Source organism: Pteropus medius, unplaced genomic scaffold, assembly GCF_902729225.1.
Source record: "Pteropus medius unplaced genomic scaffold, Ma_sr-lr_union100, whole genome shotgun sequence".
Classification (NCBI taxonomy): Eukaryota; Metazoa; Chordata; class Mammalia; order Chiroptera; family Pteropodidae; genus Pteropus; species Pteropus medius.
In genome coordinates this window covers 1,245,390-1,260,024 of record NW_024349803.1, presented here as the reverse complement: position 1 = coordinate 1,260,024, position 14,635 = coordinate 1,245,390, and the positions used below count along the sequence as shown (strand labels likewise).

Sequence of the window (14,635 nt, the reverse complement as noted above, 5' to 3'; positions counted from 1 at the left end):
CTCAGGAGGACTATGGGTCAGGGAAAAATTTCAAACTTTCCTTTTTCCCATGGACATACTAAGATACCAGCCAAGTGTCTCTCTCTCCCGTCTTCCAACCTTGGGATGCTCATCAGCTCCTGATTCTGTTTCATGCTTCTAGTCTAGCTTTTAAGAAGAAAGCCACATAAGTTGGAATAAATGAGTCCTTCTTCACAATGGGCACAATGGTGAATCTTGGAGTGTATAGTAATAGCTTTTCACCTCGAGCGAGTGGACATTGGCAGTGGGACTATTTTGAAATTCTCTAAGAGTCAACGAAAAGGCTCGGGGCTGGCCAGAGACGTGTAAGAACCACACAGGGAGATGAGGAAGTGGGCAGTTTATTTTCTCATCATTCAGCAGATATTTGCTGACTACTATTTGCCAGTTCTGGGTAAGCCAAGATAAATAAGACTGGAATCTCGCCCTCCAAGGAAAGCAGAGCCTGGACAGACAAGTACGGTACAACACGATGAGTGCTGTAATATATGGGAGCTCCGAGCACTGTAGAAACACAAGGCACTACCTAGCCTTGGGGAGAGGAGCCAAGAAAGGCTGCTAGTGAGGGGTAACACTTGAGACTATATCTAGCAGATTAGAAATAACTCCAGCAGGTTACTTATGAGGTAAGTTCTCTGAAGGTGCGAATCACTATTCCCTGGGGCCAGACTTCTTTCCCTGCCTGTTAAAATTCTCCCAGCACTGCCTCTTGTATGTCATCTTTAATGAGAAAATCTGCCAAGAGCCCTAGCAGCCTGATTTATCAGTCTAGGGAACAAGACCAAGCTGTTACAGCACAGAAATAAATATAGTGGTGGACCACATGGCTTTGCATTAAAGAGAGAATGATCCTCTTCTTCATCCAGACCATTTTACCATCCAGTCCATTTTTTCTTTCTTGAGAACCTACGATATACTTATTACTAGATTAACCAAGATGGTCAAAATATGATTTCTTACCTAGAGTGTGCAGTCAAAAGGAAGGAGCCAGATATGTAAGCAAATCCATTCAATTTCATAAATCCTATTATAGGAGTACGTACAACGTAAGTGTCAGCACAGAGATGGTCATCTCAGCGCCAGGCAGGATAGGTCAGAGAAGCTGTCCCTCAGAAGAAATGGCACATGAGTCTTGAAGCATGAGTAGTTTACTCAACAGACAAAGTAGGCAAAGGGGTTTGAGACAGAGGAGAGTGCGAGTCGAGTGTCATGACAGAGAGCTGGGAAAAATCTGAATTAAAGTCTTTTTTATTTGCCCTTTTGAGGTTTCAAGGACAAAAGGCTGGTCTCTGCCCTCCAGTGGTCACTACAGAGCTGAGGGAGGCACCTCCCGGCAGAGGCCTCACTGCTCTGTGGCTCTAGGTGTCATTGCTTTCTCCAGAGATCAGTCCAGCGTCTTCCTTTCAAGGAAACTGAGGCTCAAAAGGGTAAAGAATGAGATTCTTACAGTAAGTTGACAGCAGCTTGGGCTAGAGCGAGGACCCCAAGTTAGCATTTCTTCTACCTTCTTATTCAACTTATAAACCCGAGAGCAGAACTGGGAACCAATTCCCTGTCTGGCTGAGTCAGATCCTGGTTCTTAATCATCAAGCCACATTTGCTTCTTTCAGTTCTTACAGTAATTTGGGGCTTCCTCGGCCTTTCTTATTCTTGACCCGAAGCTCAAAGAGCCTGACTGGTCTAAGATTGTCCTGGGGTTTACAGAGTCTAGGGGAGGGCTCTCTTCTCTTGAGCCTCATAAAGGTGAACACTGGTGAGTGACAGGCTGAGGTCCCAGATATGGCCTGAGACTAATAGTATGTGGCTATATGCAGAACAGAGACCAGTAGTTCCACAGAACTTTCTATTGAGCAGCTGTGAGCTGCAGACCACAAAGACCCCCTCCCCAGAGATACCAATCAATAGGCTTTGCATTGTTCCTGCTTCCCACTGTCCCCTCCTCTTCTTCCTTTCTTCTCCCACCCCTTCCTCTGGTAAACACTATGGTTCCACTACCCACCCCACCCCCCCACCCCAGCCCTCGGCCCTCCACACACACCCACCACCTCCCAAATGGAAGGCAGTGGGAAGTTTAGGATGCTGCAGATCCTCTCAGGACCTCTGGGACAAAAAAAAAAATAGACTGAAATAACCCCTATGACTTGAGGTGGGGCGGCCCAGAGCAGCACCTGCCCTGGGCTCCACAGCTTCCCAGGCAGAGGTGACTCCTGGCCTTCTGCCCAGCCAACCGACTATGAATGAACTGAACAGTCAGAGCAAGCGTGCATGTGTGCGTGTGGCAGGGATAGGGGGGACCCGCATTTTTTTGTTTGTTATTGGAGCATTTTTTGAGCTGGCTGGCTGGTTGCCCCCAGGAAGAAAGTAACCAGTGGGGCCTCAGGGGCAGGGACAGCAGAGGGAATGTGTTCTCCTGGGGCCTGTTCCTAAGAAGAAGAAACAGGCAAATCTCCTGAGTCTTCAGGACTACTCACACTGACAACTGTTTGGGGCAACCCCTCCCCATGGCCATCCCTGCTGTTCTTATCCCTGTCCTGTAACTTGTAACTTCTTTAAATCTGCAAATAGAAAAGGTCTCAATAGCCTGAAAAGGGTGGGTGTGTAATGGAGTGGGGAGAAGAAGGGGCAGGCAGAGCCCTAGAGGTTAAGATTCTCTGTGACAAGAGGGACTGAACAACAAACTTTTTTTTTTTTTTTTTTTTTTTTTTTTTTTTTCTTTTTTTTTTTTTCAGAAGACAGAAGAAGAGAACGAATCCCATGTTGACTGACCTCCAGGGAAGCCGAGTCCTAAGGGAGCTGGGCCACAGCTCCCAATAGGAGGCTCGCTTCTTGGAGTCCTCATTCTAGTGGATAAACTCAAGGCCTTGGGTTCACACTCAGGCCCAAAGGTGAGGAGAAAGTTGCTGACCGGGAGGGAGATGCTATGATGAAAGTGAACTGTCTGATCATTGAAAATCCTGGGCCCTTTTCACGCAGTCGTGCTGCAGATGCCAGGTCTTTGTTCTGTCTCCTCATCCGTCCTCAGGTCTCATGGAAGAGAGAGAGTTCTCTGTTGGGGAGGCCTGCCACACAGGCGGCTTTGTTTTATCACAGAGGGGGTTTTGTGTGAGGGAGTAGTGATTTCTGTCTGTGATAGGCAGGACAATGGGATACTTGCCGATTCTAGGAATCTTGGGTACCATATTTCTCTCCCAAAGTAGCCGTCAAACTGGGGCAGACACACTTTTACTTAGAGAATTTAATAAAAAACTAAAACATGCAGGTGGGCCTGTTATCTAGCTGGAATCAAAATTCCTAACAATATTGATGTTTGAATCACGCAACCAGCCATGAAAGTCATTTCAACTATTCGCTGTAGGACCAAATTTAGATTACTAAGAATCTCCTCCTTATATTACAGGGGCGGGGGGATGGGGGGGACAGGATATCAGTAGAGGAGTTTTATATTTTGCTTAACAACATCCCTCACCATTGGTGCGCACATGTGCATGCACGTGTGTGTGTGTATGTGTGTGTGTGAGAGAGAGAGAGAGAGAATGTGTCAACTGTGATACACAAAGGGCCTTAGAAACGTTGAGCATTCCTATTTTCCTGAAATTCTTCACCCTAGGCTCCTTATGTATACCACTTCCATGGTTGCTGCCAGCTAATAATAATGACCAGTTAATGAACAACCATATTCCTGGCACTGTACTAAATGCCTTACCTACATATCTCGTTTAATCCTAACAATGATTATTCCATCTCACAAATGAAGAAGATATGACTCAGAAAGAATAATTATCATCCCCAAATAGATTTCCTCTCGTTAATTGTTCATTTCAGCTCAACAGATATTCACTTAGCGCCTATTACATGCCAAGCATAATGCCAACCATACGAGAGTTACAGAGATGAAAAGTTTAAATTCCCACAGGAGCTGTGGAAATTTGAGTTGCACCTTGAAAAATGAATAAGTTTTAAGAACTGAACAGAAGGAGGATTATCTCAGCTAGCACTGGAAAGCACCTACACCCAGAGAGGCCATGTGTGCATGTGACCATCTGTTCACGTAGGTGAGACCTGCTCTTCTTTTTCGCTGCCCCACTATCATTAGCTTGTCAGACAGCCAGAAGACCTTCGGCCCTGTCCCCCTTGTGTTTTACTCCAGCACACTTACCCTACATCAGAGCTTGTCCGTTCTTCCATTTCAGATACCTGCCACCTGTCTGCAGATGACTTCTCAGCAGGTGTTCCTCCCTGTCCCCATCCCCTCTCCCTATAGATTACCAGCTGTCCATAGGATATTCCCACTTGGATATCATCCCACCTGCATACATATGTTTAAAATTTGGACAATTCGTAAGCAAAACAAAAACGAACCCCAGAAGTCTTCCTCTACAGAAATGTCTCCTTTCTCAGTTCCTGACTGCTGTCATGAGGTAGTCATGTACCCCAAGCTCGTCCTTCTCAGGCTTATTTTGACTTCCTTTTCCTTCACTGAGGAGGCAGAGTGTTATAATGGGAAAAGCACAGGCTTTGATGTTGCCTGGTTTCAGACCCCAGCTTTTTCACTTACAAGTTTTATGACCACTGTCAAGTTACTTAATCTCTGTAAACATCAATTTCTTCATGTATAAAACAAAGATGATTTACCACAGGCTGTAAAGATGAATGAGATGGCCTGCAAAGGTGACCAGCACAGAGTGGGCTCAACGACAGAGGCTCAACTGATTGCCAGGACGTCCTGCTCACAGCTGCTAGAATCATCTTCCTCAGAGACATTATTTCTTTCTTGTTTAGAAACCCTTCATTGTGTCCTTATTTCCTACTTTGTCAGTCACAATGCCTAGTCTATAGGAGGGACTCAATAACTAGCACATTAATGGCTTCTGATAGACAGACCCTGACTTAGTGGGGGCTTTCGAGACGCTCCCCACATTGCCCATTGAACCACTCTAATTGCCCATGGCTTCTTCACACAGATCCTCTCCCTTCTGTCCCCTATTCCCACCCCTTTGTGACTTACTTCACCTGTCACATATCTTTTACCTCCCACCTTCTGGCATGATACTCCCTTTCATTGTCCATCCTTCCGAGATTACTTCTGAAGTTCTCAACAGCTTCCAACTAATCCTCCAAGGCTTGCCATTTTCATTGGTGCTTACAGACTTTTGTTATTCGCTCCCCAGCAGCATTTTTTGAGCATTTGTTATTTGCAAGGCATCGTGCCTCATCTGTCAAATGCAGTCAATTTTCCCTTAACCTACTGCATTGTAGAAGTCACTTGGAAACTACCCTCAGTTCTTGTTTGTAAAATGAGAACACTGCCTATTTGCCTCAGAGGCTTATTGTAAGGAATACCCGAGATTCCATTTATAAAATGCTTTGAGTTCAAAGCAACGTTATAAATAACAGGTAGCATTTTAAGAATAGCTACCATTTATTGAGCATCTACTAGGTATAAACAAAGGCAGTGAACTTCTCTATGGTTTAAACATAATATTCCATTTGTTACTGACAAATACTCTATGTAGTGTGTATCACCATTTACAGAACAGGAAATCGGGATTCAGAGAGGTTGAGCAATTTCTCTAAGCCTGCACAGTCTATAGGTGGCAGAACCAAGATTCAAACCAGATCTGTCTAACTCTAAAACCCATGTCTTTATCTGTTTATGCTGTGCTATCATCCCTCTGCCAAGGAGGTAGTTTCTTTTTTAATGCTCCAGGCTGTCTAAAAAGGAATCTTGCTCACAGAATGTAACTGGTAACTTTGCCAGCTGGCTGCAGAGCAGGAATAAAGACATGGAAGCATAGGGTAGACCACTGTAGAGTGCCCTGCAGTTGGCACCCTATTTTTATAATCTCGTTTCCTCTTACAGGGAAACTTCCCTTTGCTCTACTTCCCCTCTCGTATTTCTCCTAATCCGCAGCCCAGAAGGACTGCATCATGGAAAATTTACATGGCTGTTGCTTTCGGTTTTTCTAAAAGGAGCTTCCTTGTCTATGGGTATTGAACTTTGACCTCTAGAGCCAACCTCAATCTCAGTTATTCCCTCAGGCTTGATCACAGGAGACATCCTTGGAGATGAGGACAGCCTCCTGAGGGTACCCAGCATCATTTAGACCAATCTAAAATTGCCTCCTCTTCTGGCTCCTCTCCCATGGACACCCTGCGTTCGGCTCTACGGGATGCTCTGTAGGTTCTTGAATGCACCATGGCATTTTATACCTCCAGGTCTTCCCACACATGCTGTTCCTTTTATCATCTTCCTAACTCTGAATCGTGCTAAACACTTCCTCTGGGATGTCTTCACAGCTCTCCTTCCCAAGCTGAATCCACTTTTCTGTGTTCTCAGTATTCCATGCTTATCTCCTATCATAATATTTACCAAATTATGTTGAGAGAATCTGTTTACCAGCTGTCTCTTTTACCAAACTGTAACCTATTCTAGGGACCATGTTTTAGCCAATACCAAACAAAGTACTTGATCTGTAGTGGGTCCTTAGTAATATTTGTTGAGTGAATGAATGGTTGAAAGTATCGCTTTGCTTAATTTTCTAAACCTTGAAGAGTAGTGGATACTAAAAAGTCAAGCCATTCCTCCCTCACAGGCATCCTCCCCTTACCCATATTGCGGTAGCTTCAATTATTGAGGACTCCTAGAAAACTAAGTATAGACACAAGCCTGCAACCTGTGACTGGGACGGAGTAGGATGCTTGCAGCTCCCATATACTTGGGGACAACAGTCCCAGCATTTCTGGGACATGAGCTGTTTCCTGCATACTTGAGCTGTTTCCTTCATTATTGATAAGTCGTCAGTGGATGCAGTGAAGGGGGTGTGTTAGTAATCCTTAATCCTCTTGTTGCCAACATCCAGCAGGTTGGGGAGCAGTGAACTGGCCTGATTCTAAGGAGGCTGTTCAAGTCTAGAGCATAGACCATTGCCTGGAGTCTCTCCTTTTAGCTGGGTCCTAATTCCTACAGGAGGTCTGCCCCTCCCCGTCTCCATAACAGAAAAGGCTGATGAGGCCTTTCGAAGCTGTGGTTAAGATGCCATGGAACCAACCCTTTGTTCCTTAGCAGTCATGAACTTTCCAGCAGCAGGGGCATGAGGGAGCCAAAATGGGTACAAGGGAGAAATGAAGCTATTAGATCTTAGGAAAAAAATGATACGAAAGATCCAAAGAGATTTTTGCGCATTAATATTGTATAAACTGGTATGCCTCATGCCAGCTGTAGGGAAGAGTGACGTGGCCACCGCTGGTATCATGGCGAAATGGGAAATACCCTCCTTCACCACCCTTAACTGAGCTGGGAGGACCGGGAGGGCTGGGAGCGGGAGAAGAACTCAGTGATCTTACCACGATCAGCTGCAGATGTTTGCTGAGCATCTACAAACATGTCGAGCATTATGTTGGACAATGTTGAAAGTGAAAGAAACGTACAAACCTTCCCGTTAAAGCACATATTTTAATTAAAAAACTAAAATACATAAGACATGTCTTTGACTCAAAAGCCATTTAGTCTACTTGGATAGATGGGTAATAAACACACAAAAGAATGAAGGTGTTCCCGTTTAATTCAGTCTAAGACACCACCAATTGTGAGATGCACTTTTATTTTTTTTAACTCTAAGAAAGAAAAGCATTGCCAGTTGAACCAACATCATCAACTGTATGTGCATCCTAGTTCAGAAGATGTTAAAATGGGTGGCAGAAGAATCAATTTTTAAGAATCAATGAAATACATATACAAGATAGTACAAATTAAATCACAAAGGAATCAATCAAACAAAACAAACGTTCAGGAATTCTGAGGGAAAACCCATAACTCAGAGCTAAGGCAAAAAGGGAGAAAACAGGAGCTAAGCCTGGGCCAAAGGGGCTTATGCCTGAGATTTCTGGAGCGGAAGGAGGGCACTCCAGGAAACGGAAGCACTGAAATCAAGGCCAAAAGGCACAAGGGGATGTGATGATGTTTCATTGACGATGAGCAGAGCTGTTAGGGTGGCCGAAGGTTAGTGCAAGAAGGCAGTGAGCTGAGGTTGGACAGGAGGAAGGTCTTGAATAAACCAGGATACTGATAAAACAAAAATGGTCTGCGGGGCTACACCCATCTCATACGTGTTCCAGGTCTGGAGAGAACACGTTTTGTGGGACAAGCAAAATGAAGTGCCACCATGTTGTCATTCGCTCATTCACTCATTCAGCAATAGACTGAGCATCTACTAAATTCAAGCTACTTTGGACGAAACAAACGAATCACATCGATTATGCCTATTAAAGGAGATAAGCTGTTTACTGAAATGACTCTGAGATCAGTATCATTATTAACCCCATTTTAAAGATGATGACACAGAGGTACAGAGAGGTCAAGTAACTTGCCCAGTGTCCCACCGCTGGTCAGTGGCAGAGCTAGGATTCAAATGCAAGCATTTTGCTCCCAGACTCCACACTGCTCTAAACACTGCATCTCTGAGGGCAGTGCAAAGCAGACAGATCTCTGAGCAGCTCAGAAAAAGGTCAGGGGAAGGATGATGAAGATTTAATTTGTGGCATTTTAGACAGTATGAGACATGGCATAAACTTTGTACAGGGGACAATGAACAGTAAAGATTGCTTGGATCAAAGAAATAATAAAAATTAAAAGGTTAGTTTGTGTTAGTGCAAGAAGGCAGTGAGCTGAGGTTGGACAGGAGGAAGGTCTTGAATAAACCAGGATACTGATAAAACAAAAATGGTCTGCTATCTTTTATAATTTGTGTTATAAAAGATCTTGAATGCCAGGGGCTTCAGACAGCCGCAGACAAAGGAGAGCCCCTGATGGCTTTTAATCAGGGATCAGATCTGTGCACTAGGAAGATTAATTTGCAATCATCCATAAGGTGGATTGTAGAGGGAAGAAGCTGAATCAGAAAGACTCATTAGAAGGTTATTGCAATATTTTAAATAAAAGGACTATGACCCAGGATAACACTGCAGTTAAATCATGGTATTTGCTTTTTATTAACCCCAAAAGATTAAAGATATATATTCCACCAAAATACCTTGGGTCTTTGACCTATGAACTTATTTAAGCCTTCATTAGCTTTGTTTCTCGCCTTGGCACATACTAGCATTATTTATTCTAAAACAATTGCCTTCGGTTTTCTGTGAGCAGCGCAGAGTTTGAGAGAGAGTGGGATAGGTGGGGAGGCCCAGGGATAGAGGACCAAAAGGCCAGCATGCCTCTCGCAAACTCAGTAAGCAAACGTGTATCGATCCTAACTATACTCTCTGCTCTATAGATCTAGAACGTATTCCTCTCTCACCTTCTTTTTTCCACCTTGTAAATCCTGAATTTTAAACTGTTTTCCTATGATAGTCACCCCCATCAAATTTTAAAGCCGGAGGGACTTGTGCGATCACCTAGCCCAAATCTCTTGTTTCACAGATAAAACTCTGAAGCCCTCAGAAGGAAAGGGACCTGTCTCAGGCCACAGGGCCAGCGAATAGTGGGACATGCCTCTTAGCTTCTCTAACTTGCACCATTTTCAGCTCTCGCCTCCAGTGGGCAGTCCCTAGAGCAACACTGTTCCCAAGCCAAGAATTCATGATTTTGTAATAAGGGAGAAAAAGTTTCACTTGGGGTTTCAGAAAGGATGCCAGTCATCCTGTAGATCTTTTTGGCTGTCAGAGCCTAACAGGGCACAGCATGGCATCTGCAGTATCTCTCAGGTGCCTTATCAACAGTTGTCTTAAAAATTCCTGATTGTTAAGTTTGCCTGATTAACAATCTTTGCCTGATTATTAAGTTTTGAGATATTTATTGTAGAATTAGGAGACCAGGCTTAAGTTGGGGTCAAGGGCAATTCATAATCACTAGATGCCTGCTGGCAACTTCTATTTGGACGTTCCACCTTCACCTTGAGCCCAACACAATTGTCTCGAAACCTCATCACCATTTGAGTCTCTGTCTTCCATCACTGACTGGCATACAGACCGTAGACTGTGGCCCATCCATATTCTCGTTCTCTGCCTACAACAGTCAGTCACCATGCACTTCGTTTTCCCTTAACACCTCCTGTTTCTGTCCTTTCCTTTCCATTCCTATTGGTGTTCTGCTTGGAAGTCTGTGTCGGGCTCTAATGAGATCATTGGAAACGTACATGTAAACAGACAACTCAAGAAAGAAGGTACCTCCCCTAACTCAGTTTGAAATCTGCTTACTTTGCACCTGTAAGCGTCACAGGATCCTTTTAAACTGTTAGCTCAGGACCCAGAATTTGCCTTCATCCTCTTCGGTTGTAAAAATCCATTCGTGAGCTTCCTTGGCTCTCTGTGTTTCTCTCTGCTGCCTCTCCAGCTGTGGGAGTCTGTGCAGGGCCATTTTTAGGCAGGACAAATTTAGCTGAGCCACCCTCATGCTAAGGAGGCCTGGATGCCACTAGACAGAGTAAGTGACGTGAGGACAATCAATCTCTTGAGCTGAATTTCCTGAATCCCTACTGTATACAAGTCATGAGCTAGAAGCTGAAGGGATTACTAAAAAGTATAAGAATCTTCACCTCAAAGAGTCAGTCTGATTAAAATGGAAGAAGAAAAGACTAGCAGAAAATGGCAACAAATAAATTCCGCTCGAGGACAATAAGTTTAAGTACTTAGCGCCCATCTAAAGTCAGGCACAATGAGAGATTCTGGATAAGGAGACATGTGATAGCATTTGACCACAAGGGGTTCACAATCCAGAAAGGAAGATAGCTGGGAAATAACCATAGGCAACTATGATACGTGTTATTATGGTAAAGGTATGCCCAGAATACTTTGAGAACCCAAACCAGGACTGAAATAATAATTTTAGTCATAATGAGAAATGATTGAACATGACTGTCAGGCACTGTGCTTATGCACATTATGTCATTTTCTTATATCATCCTGACAACAACTTTCTGGGCAGAAACTTTTTTTACTTCCAATTTTTAGACAGTGAAGTCAAGGGCCAGAAAGGTTAAGCACATACCCCCAGATCCCACGGTATGTAACAGAAAGAACTGGTAGTCCAGCCTTGGCCTGCCTCCTGCCAGAGTCTGAGGATCACAGTGTGTAAGTGGCACTTCCTGGAGGAGGCCAGCCTGAGCAGGCCCAGAGGGTGAATAAGGACTAGCCAGAAAGAGCTGGGTGGGGTGATGGGAGGCTGCACGTATTGCAGGCATGAAGAAAAGCGAGTGAAGGGCATGGAGGAGAGAGATAACATGGCACACATCAAAGAAGGCTTCACAGAGGTGAGTTTTGCACTGGGCTTTGAGGCATGACCAAGGGTCCAGTGTTTCAGCATAAGAAGAAAGCAAGAAAATGGAGAGAAAAAGTTGTGCCATGACAATGACCAGGCTGGGCTCTAAGTGAAAGATGAAAGCAAGAGACACTAAGTTTGGGAAGCCTTCTTTACATGGATGTGGGAAGGGGCACAGTTGGGAGACATAGCAGAAGATGAGGTCAAGCCATGCCACCTAACCTGGTCTTTCTCCCTTCAGCCTATGCTCAGCTACAGCCACAACAGCTGCTCTCACAGCCATCGTCAAAGCACCTGCAGCCCCAGTTTGTGATCCAACAGCAGCAACAGCAACCCCCGCAGCAGCAGCAGCCCCAGCAGTCACGGCCCACACTCCAGGCCCAGCCCCACCCCAGCTCACTTCGGTCCCTCCGAGCTTGGCCCTACAGCCCAGCCCTGAAGCCCATGCCATGCCGCTTGGACCAGTCACATCCACACTGCCTCTCCAATGTCCCACTGCCAACCTGCACAAGCCTGGAAGCACTCAGCACTGTCATCCTCCCACACCCAACGCTGGGCCTCACAATGGATACCCCGAGGGCCTGTCCCACGCCCCGCCACGCAGGTTCCAGCACACCTCAGCCGTCATCTTACAACTACAGCCTGCTTCACCAGTGGTGAGTAAGATAATCCCGAGGTTGAGGGGACAAATGGGAGAGTACACAACTTAGGCAATCCCATAGCTCCCGTTTGGATGTGTTTCTAGGTGGGCTGAGTGGTGAAGTCCTCTCTGGGTATTTCAAGAAAGAAAAGGGGCCTCTCTAATTTGGGGCTGGCTGAATCTTAATGTCCTTGCCTTCTACCCAAGCTCCACGGAAACAAGGGACATGTCCAGAATGTAAAGGCAATTCATGAGAAGATCATCTCTGTCCTGTCCCTTCACAGCCCCAGCAGTGCACCCCAGATGACTGGAAGGAAGTCGTATCTGGGGAGAAGAGTGTGCCTGAGACTCGATCTTGCCCATCACCACATCAGCAAGCCATCATCACTGCCATGCCTGGTGGCCTGATTGTACCCAAGAGCCCTAACAGCCAGCAGTCCCCAGCTCACGGTATGAAGTGTAGAGGGGCCCTTGGGAGAGGGGGAGAGCTGGCCTTCCTTGCCATCCCCTGGCACATTTCACTTGGACATCTAGGAACGGAGGGGAAACTATTGAAAGCCCAAAGAGGCAATAAGGAAGCCGGGTAGGTGGAACCAGGGGTGGGGGTAGAGAAGATGAATCAAGGATAAAGAAAGGAGACCCAGGGTGGTATAAAGGTCAAAGGGTAGAGAAAGACTCTGACTAGATGTCATCGTTGTCAGGCATATCTGCATACCCATATGCAGAGGTGAGAGTTCAGGCAGGTATCCAGTCATCTCAGTTCTCTGCTTCATTTGGTATGAGAAGGAGTTCTTGAAATTGGAAATATGACAAGGTGGCTGCATAGCTCAAAGATAAGGGGAATGCCTGGAGGGAGCTAAAAGGGGATTCAGAATGAGTTCTGCTCATGGAAAGCATCTCTGAAGGAACAATACTCAGCTCTGGGATCCCCATCTGTCTGTCTGTCAGTGCCCAGTGACAAGTAGACTTTTCCACAACCAGGGTTTCAGGAGACTCTGCTGGATCCCTCTACCCTGATGGGAGAGTCACAGCAGTACCTCTTCCTTTGCAGCAATCCATTTGCCTTCCTTCCCCTCCCTGCCAAGGTGCACAGCAATCTTGGCCCAGATCTCAGTGACATTCTGAGCCATGGGCCGCCTACAACTCAGGGAGGCAGTTCCAGTCATTGGACTGTGTGTTCAGGTGGGTGTGGGGAGAGCCAAGATAAAAAGAGTTTAGAAACTAAAGGAGAAATGAGACGAAATTACTTTAGGGCAGAGAAGCAGGAGAGGTTATAAATGTTCTATAATGAATGGAAGACAGGATCAAGGAAAAGGAAAACAAAAGAATATGGAGAAAGAACATTAGAAAAATTGAAAGACAGAAAGGAGGTAATCGGTTCTCTTGGCACACATGCAAGATAAGGGGGTCGCCATTTTGAAAAGCAGCCCATTCCATTGTGAAATTGCTTTAATTATCAGACAGTCACACTTCACATTAAGCCCAAATTTGCTCTCCTGGAACTTCTACCACTGGTTGTGATTCTGTCTTGTGAATTTTAACAGCGTCCATGTCTTATAGTGTTTGTAGACAGTTATGTCTGTTTCTGAGAGAGAGAGAAAGAGAGAGAGAGAGAGAGAGAGATAGAATGCGCGCGCGCGCAAGCGAGCGAGCGAATTTCCAGGCTAAATATCTATGAGTTTTTTCATTTTTACCTATCACATGTTAGGACTTCCCATTTCCACCATTCTGGTCATTCTTATCTAAGCACATTCCACTGTTTCATTAATTCTCTTAAAGTGTGATCTGCAAAATTAAGCACATTAATTAGAAATATAAAAAGCCACTATTCACCATCGGTGGGCACCTGGACCTAGCTAGCTTTATAAGCCCTTCAAGGGACAGGACTGTTTCCAAGGTCTGCATGGTATGGTAGGGAGGAAGAAAAATTTGTTGAATACCTACTATGTGCCAAATACTGTTCTACGTTTTCCCTTACTCACTTATGATAATAACCCTGAGAGAAAATTATTATTGTCCCCATTATTCAGAGGAGGAAACAAAAAGCTTGAAGAGGCTCCAGGTCACATAGCTATGAAAGGGCAGCACCATGACTCTGACTCAAGTGTAACTCCCTTACCTTCCTTCATCAGGACATTGTACTCATAGCCCCACATCTTGTGAATTTAGCCCATAGTTCCAGCTTAATGAGAAAATGGTAATGGTTAATAGTTAACATTTATCGAGCCCTCTCTGCTAGGCTTTACATGTATTTCCTCATTTAATCCTGACAGTAATCCTCTGAAGTAGGAATCATTTTAAAGATAAGAAAACTGAGGCACAGAAAGACTACGTGGTGGGGCAGGAATGTTTCATATCTGAATTTTGTTACTCATTATACTAACTCCTCTGCTTAACTTTGCCATTTGTGTATTATATAGCATGTTTTCTTTGTCTTTAACCAATTTGCTGATAGAAATATTGAATGTGACTCGGCTGAGGACACATGCCCTGTCTACAGGTTGGTGATTCTTTGTTCAAGTATTTGTTATCCAACAACCCCTAAATGAAATAACATTAGCTTACCTTTCTCCATCTTGTCTATAAAGCTCTCAAAAATCTCTTTCTGAAATCTATTCAAGATGATATACACATATCAAGCATTCTGCTCCTGAGGTACTATTTCATGAGAGAAGTAAGCTTTGCACAGTAGGAACAGTCGTCAACCACTGAAGATTTAACAG

At 44.8% G+C, this 14,635-nt stretch overlaps 1 protein-coding gene and 1 long non-coding RNA gene across 3 annotated transcripts in view; one reads left to right on the top strand and one right to left on the bottom strand.

Moving 5' to 3' along the window:
- PHC2 (polyhomeotic homolog 2) overlaps positions 1-14,635 on the top strand; it is a 47,513-nt gene that overhangs the window by 8,031 nt on the left and 24,847 nt on the right. The window contains 3 exon segments of the mRNA XM_039837015.1: positions 11,514-11,663; positions 11,666-11,928; positions 12,197-12,362. Of these exon segments, the coding sequence (XP_039692949.1) occupies positions 11,514-11,663; positions 11,666-11,928; positions 12,197-12,362 (579 nt within the window).
- The window catches only part of LOC120582037 (uncharacterized), an 82,951-nt gene that overhangs the window by 63,746 nt on the left and 4,570 nt on the right, over positions 1-14,635 (bottom strand). The gene's annotated exons all lie outside the window — the stretch shown is intronic.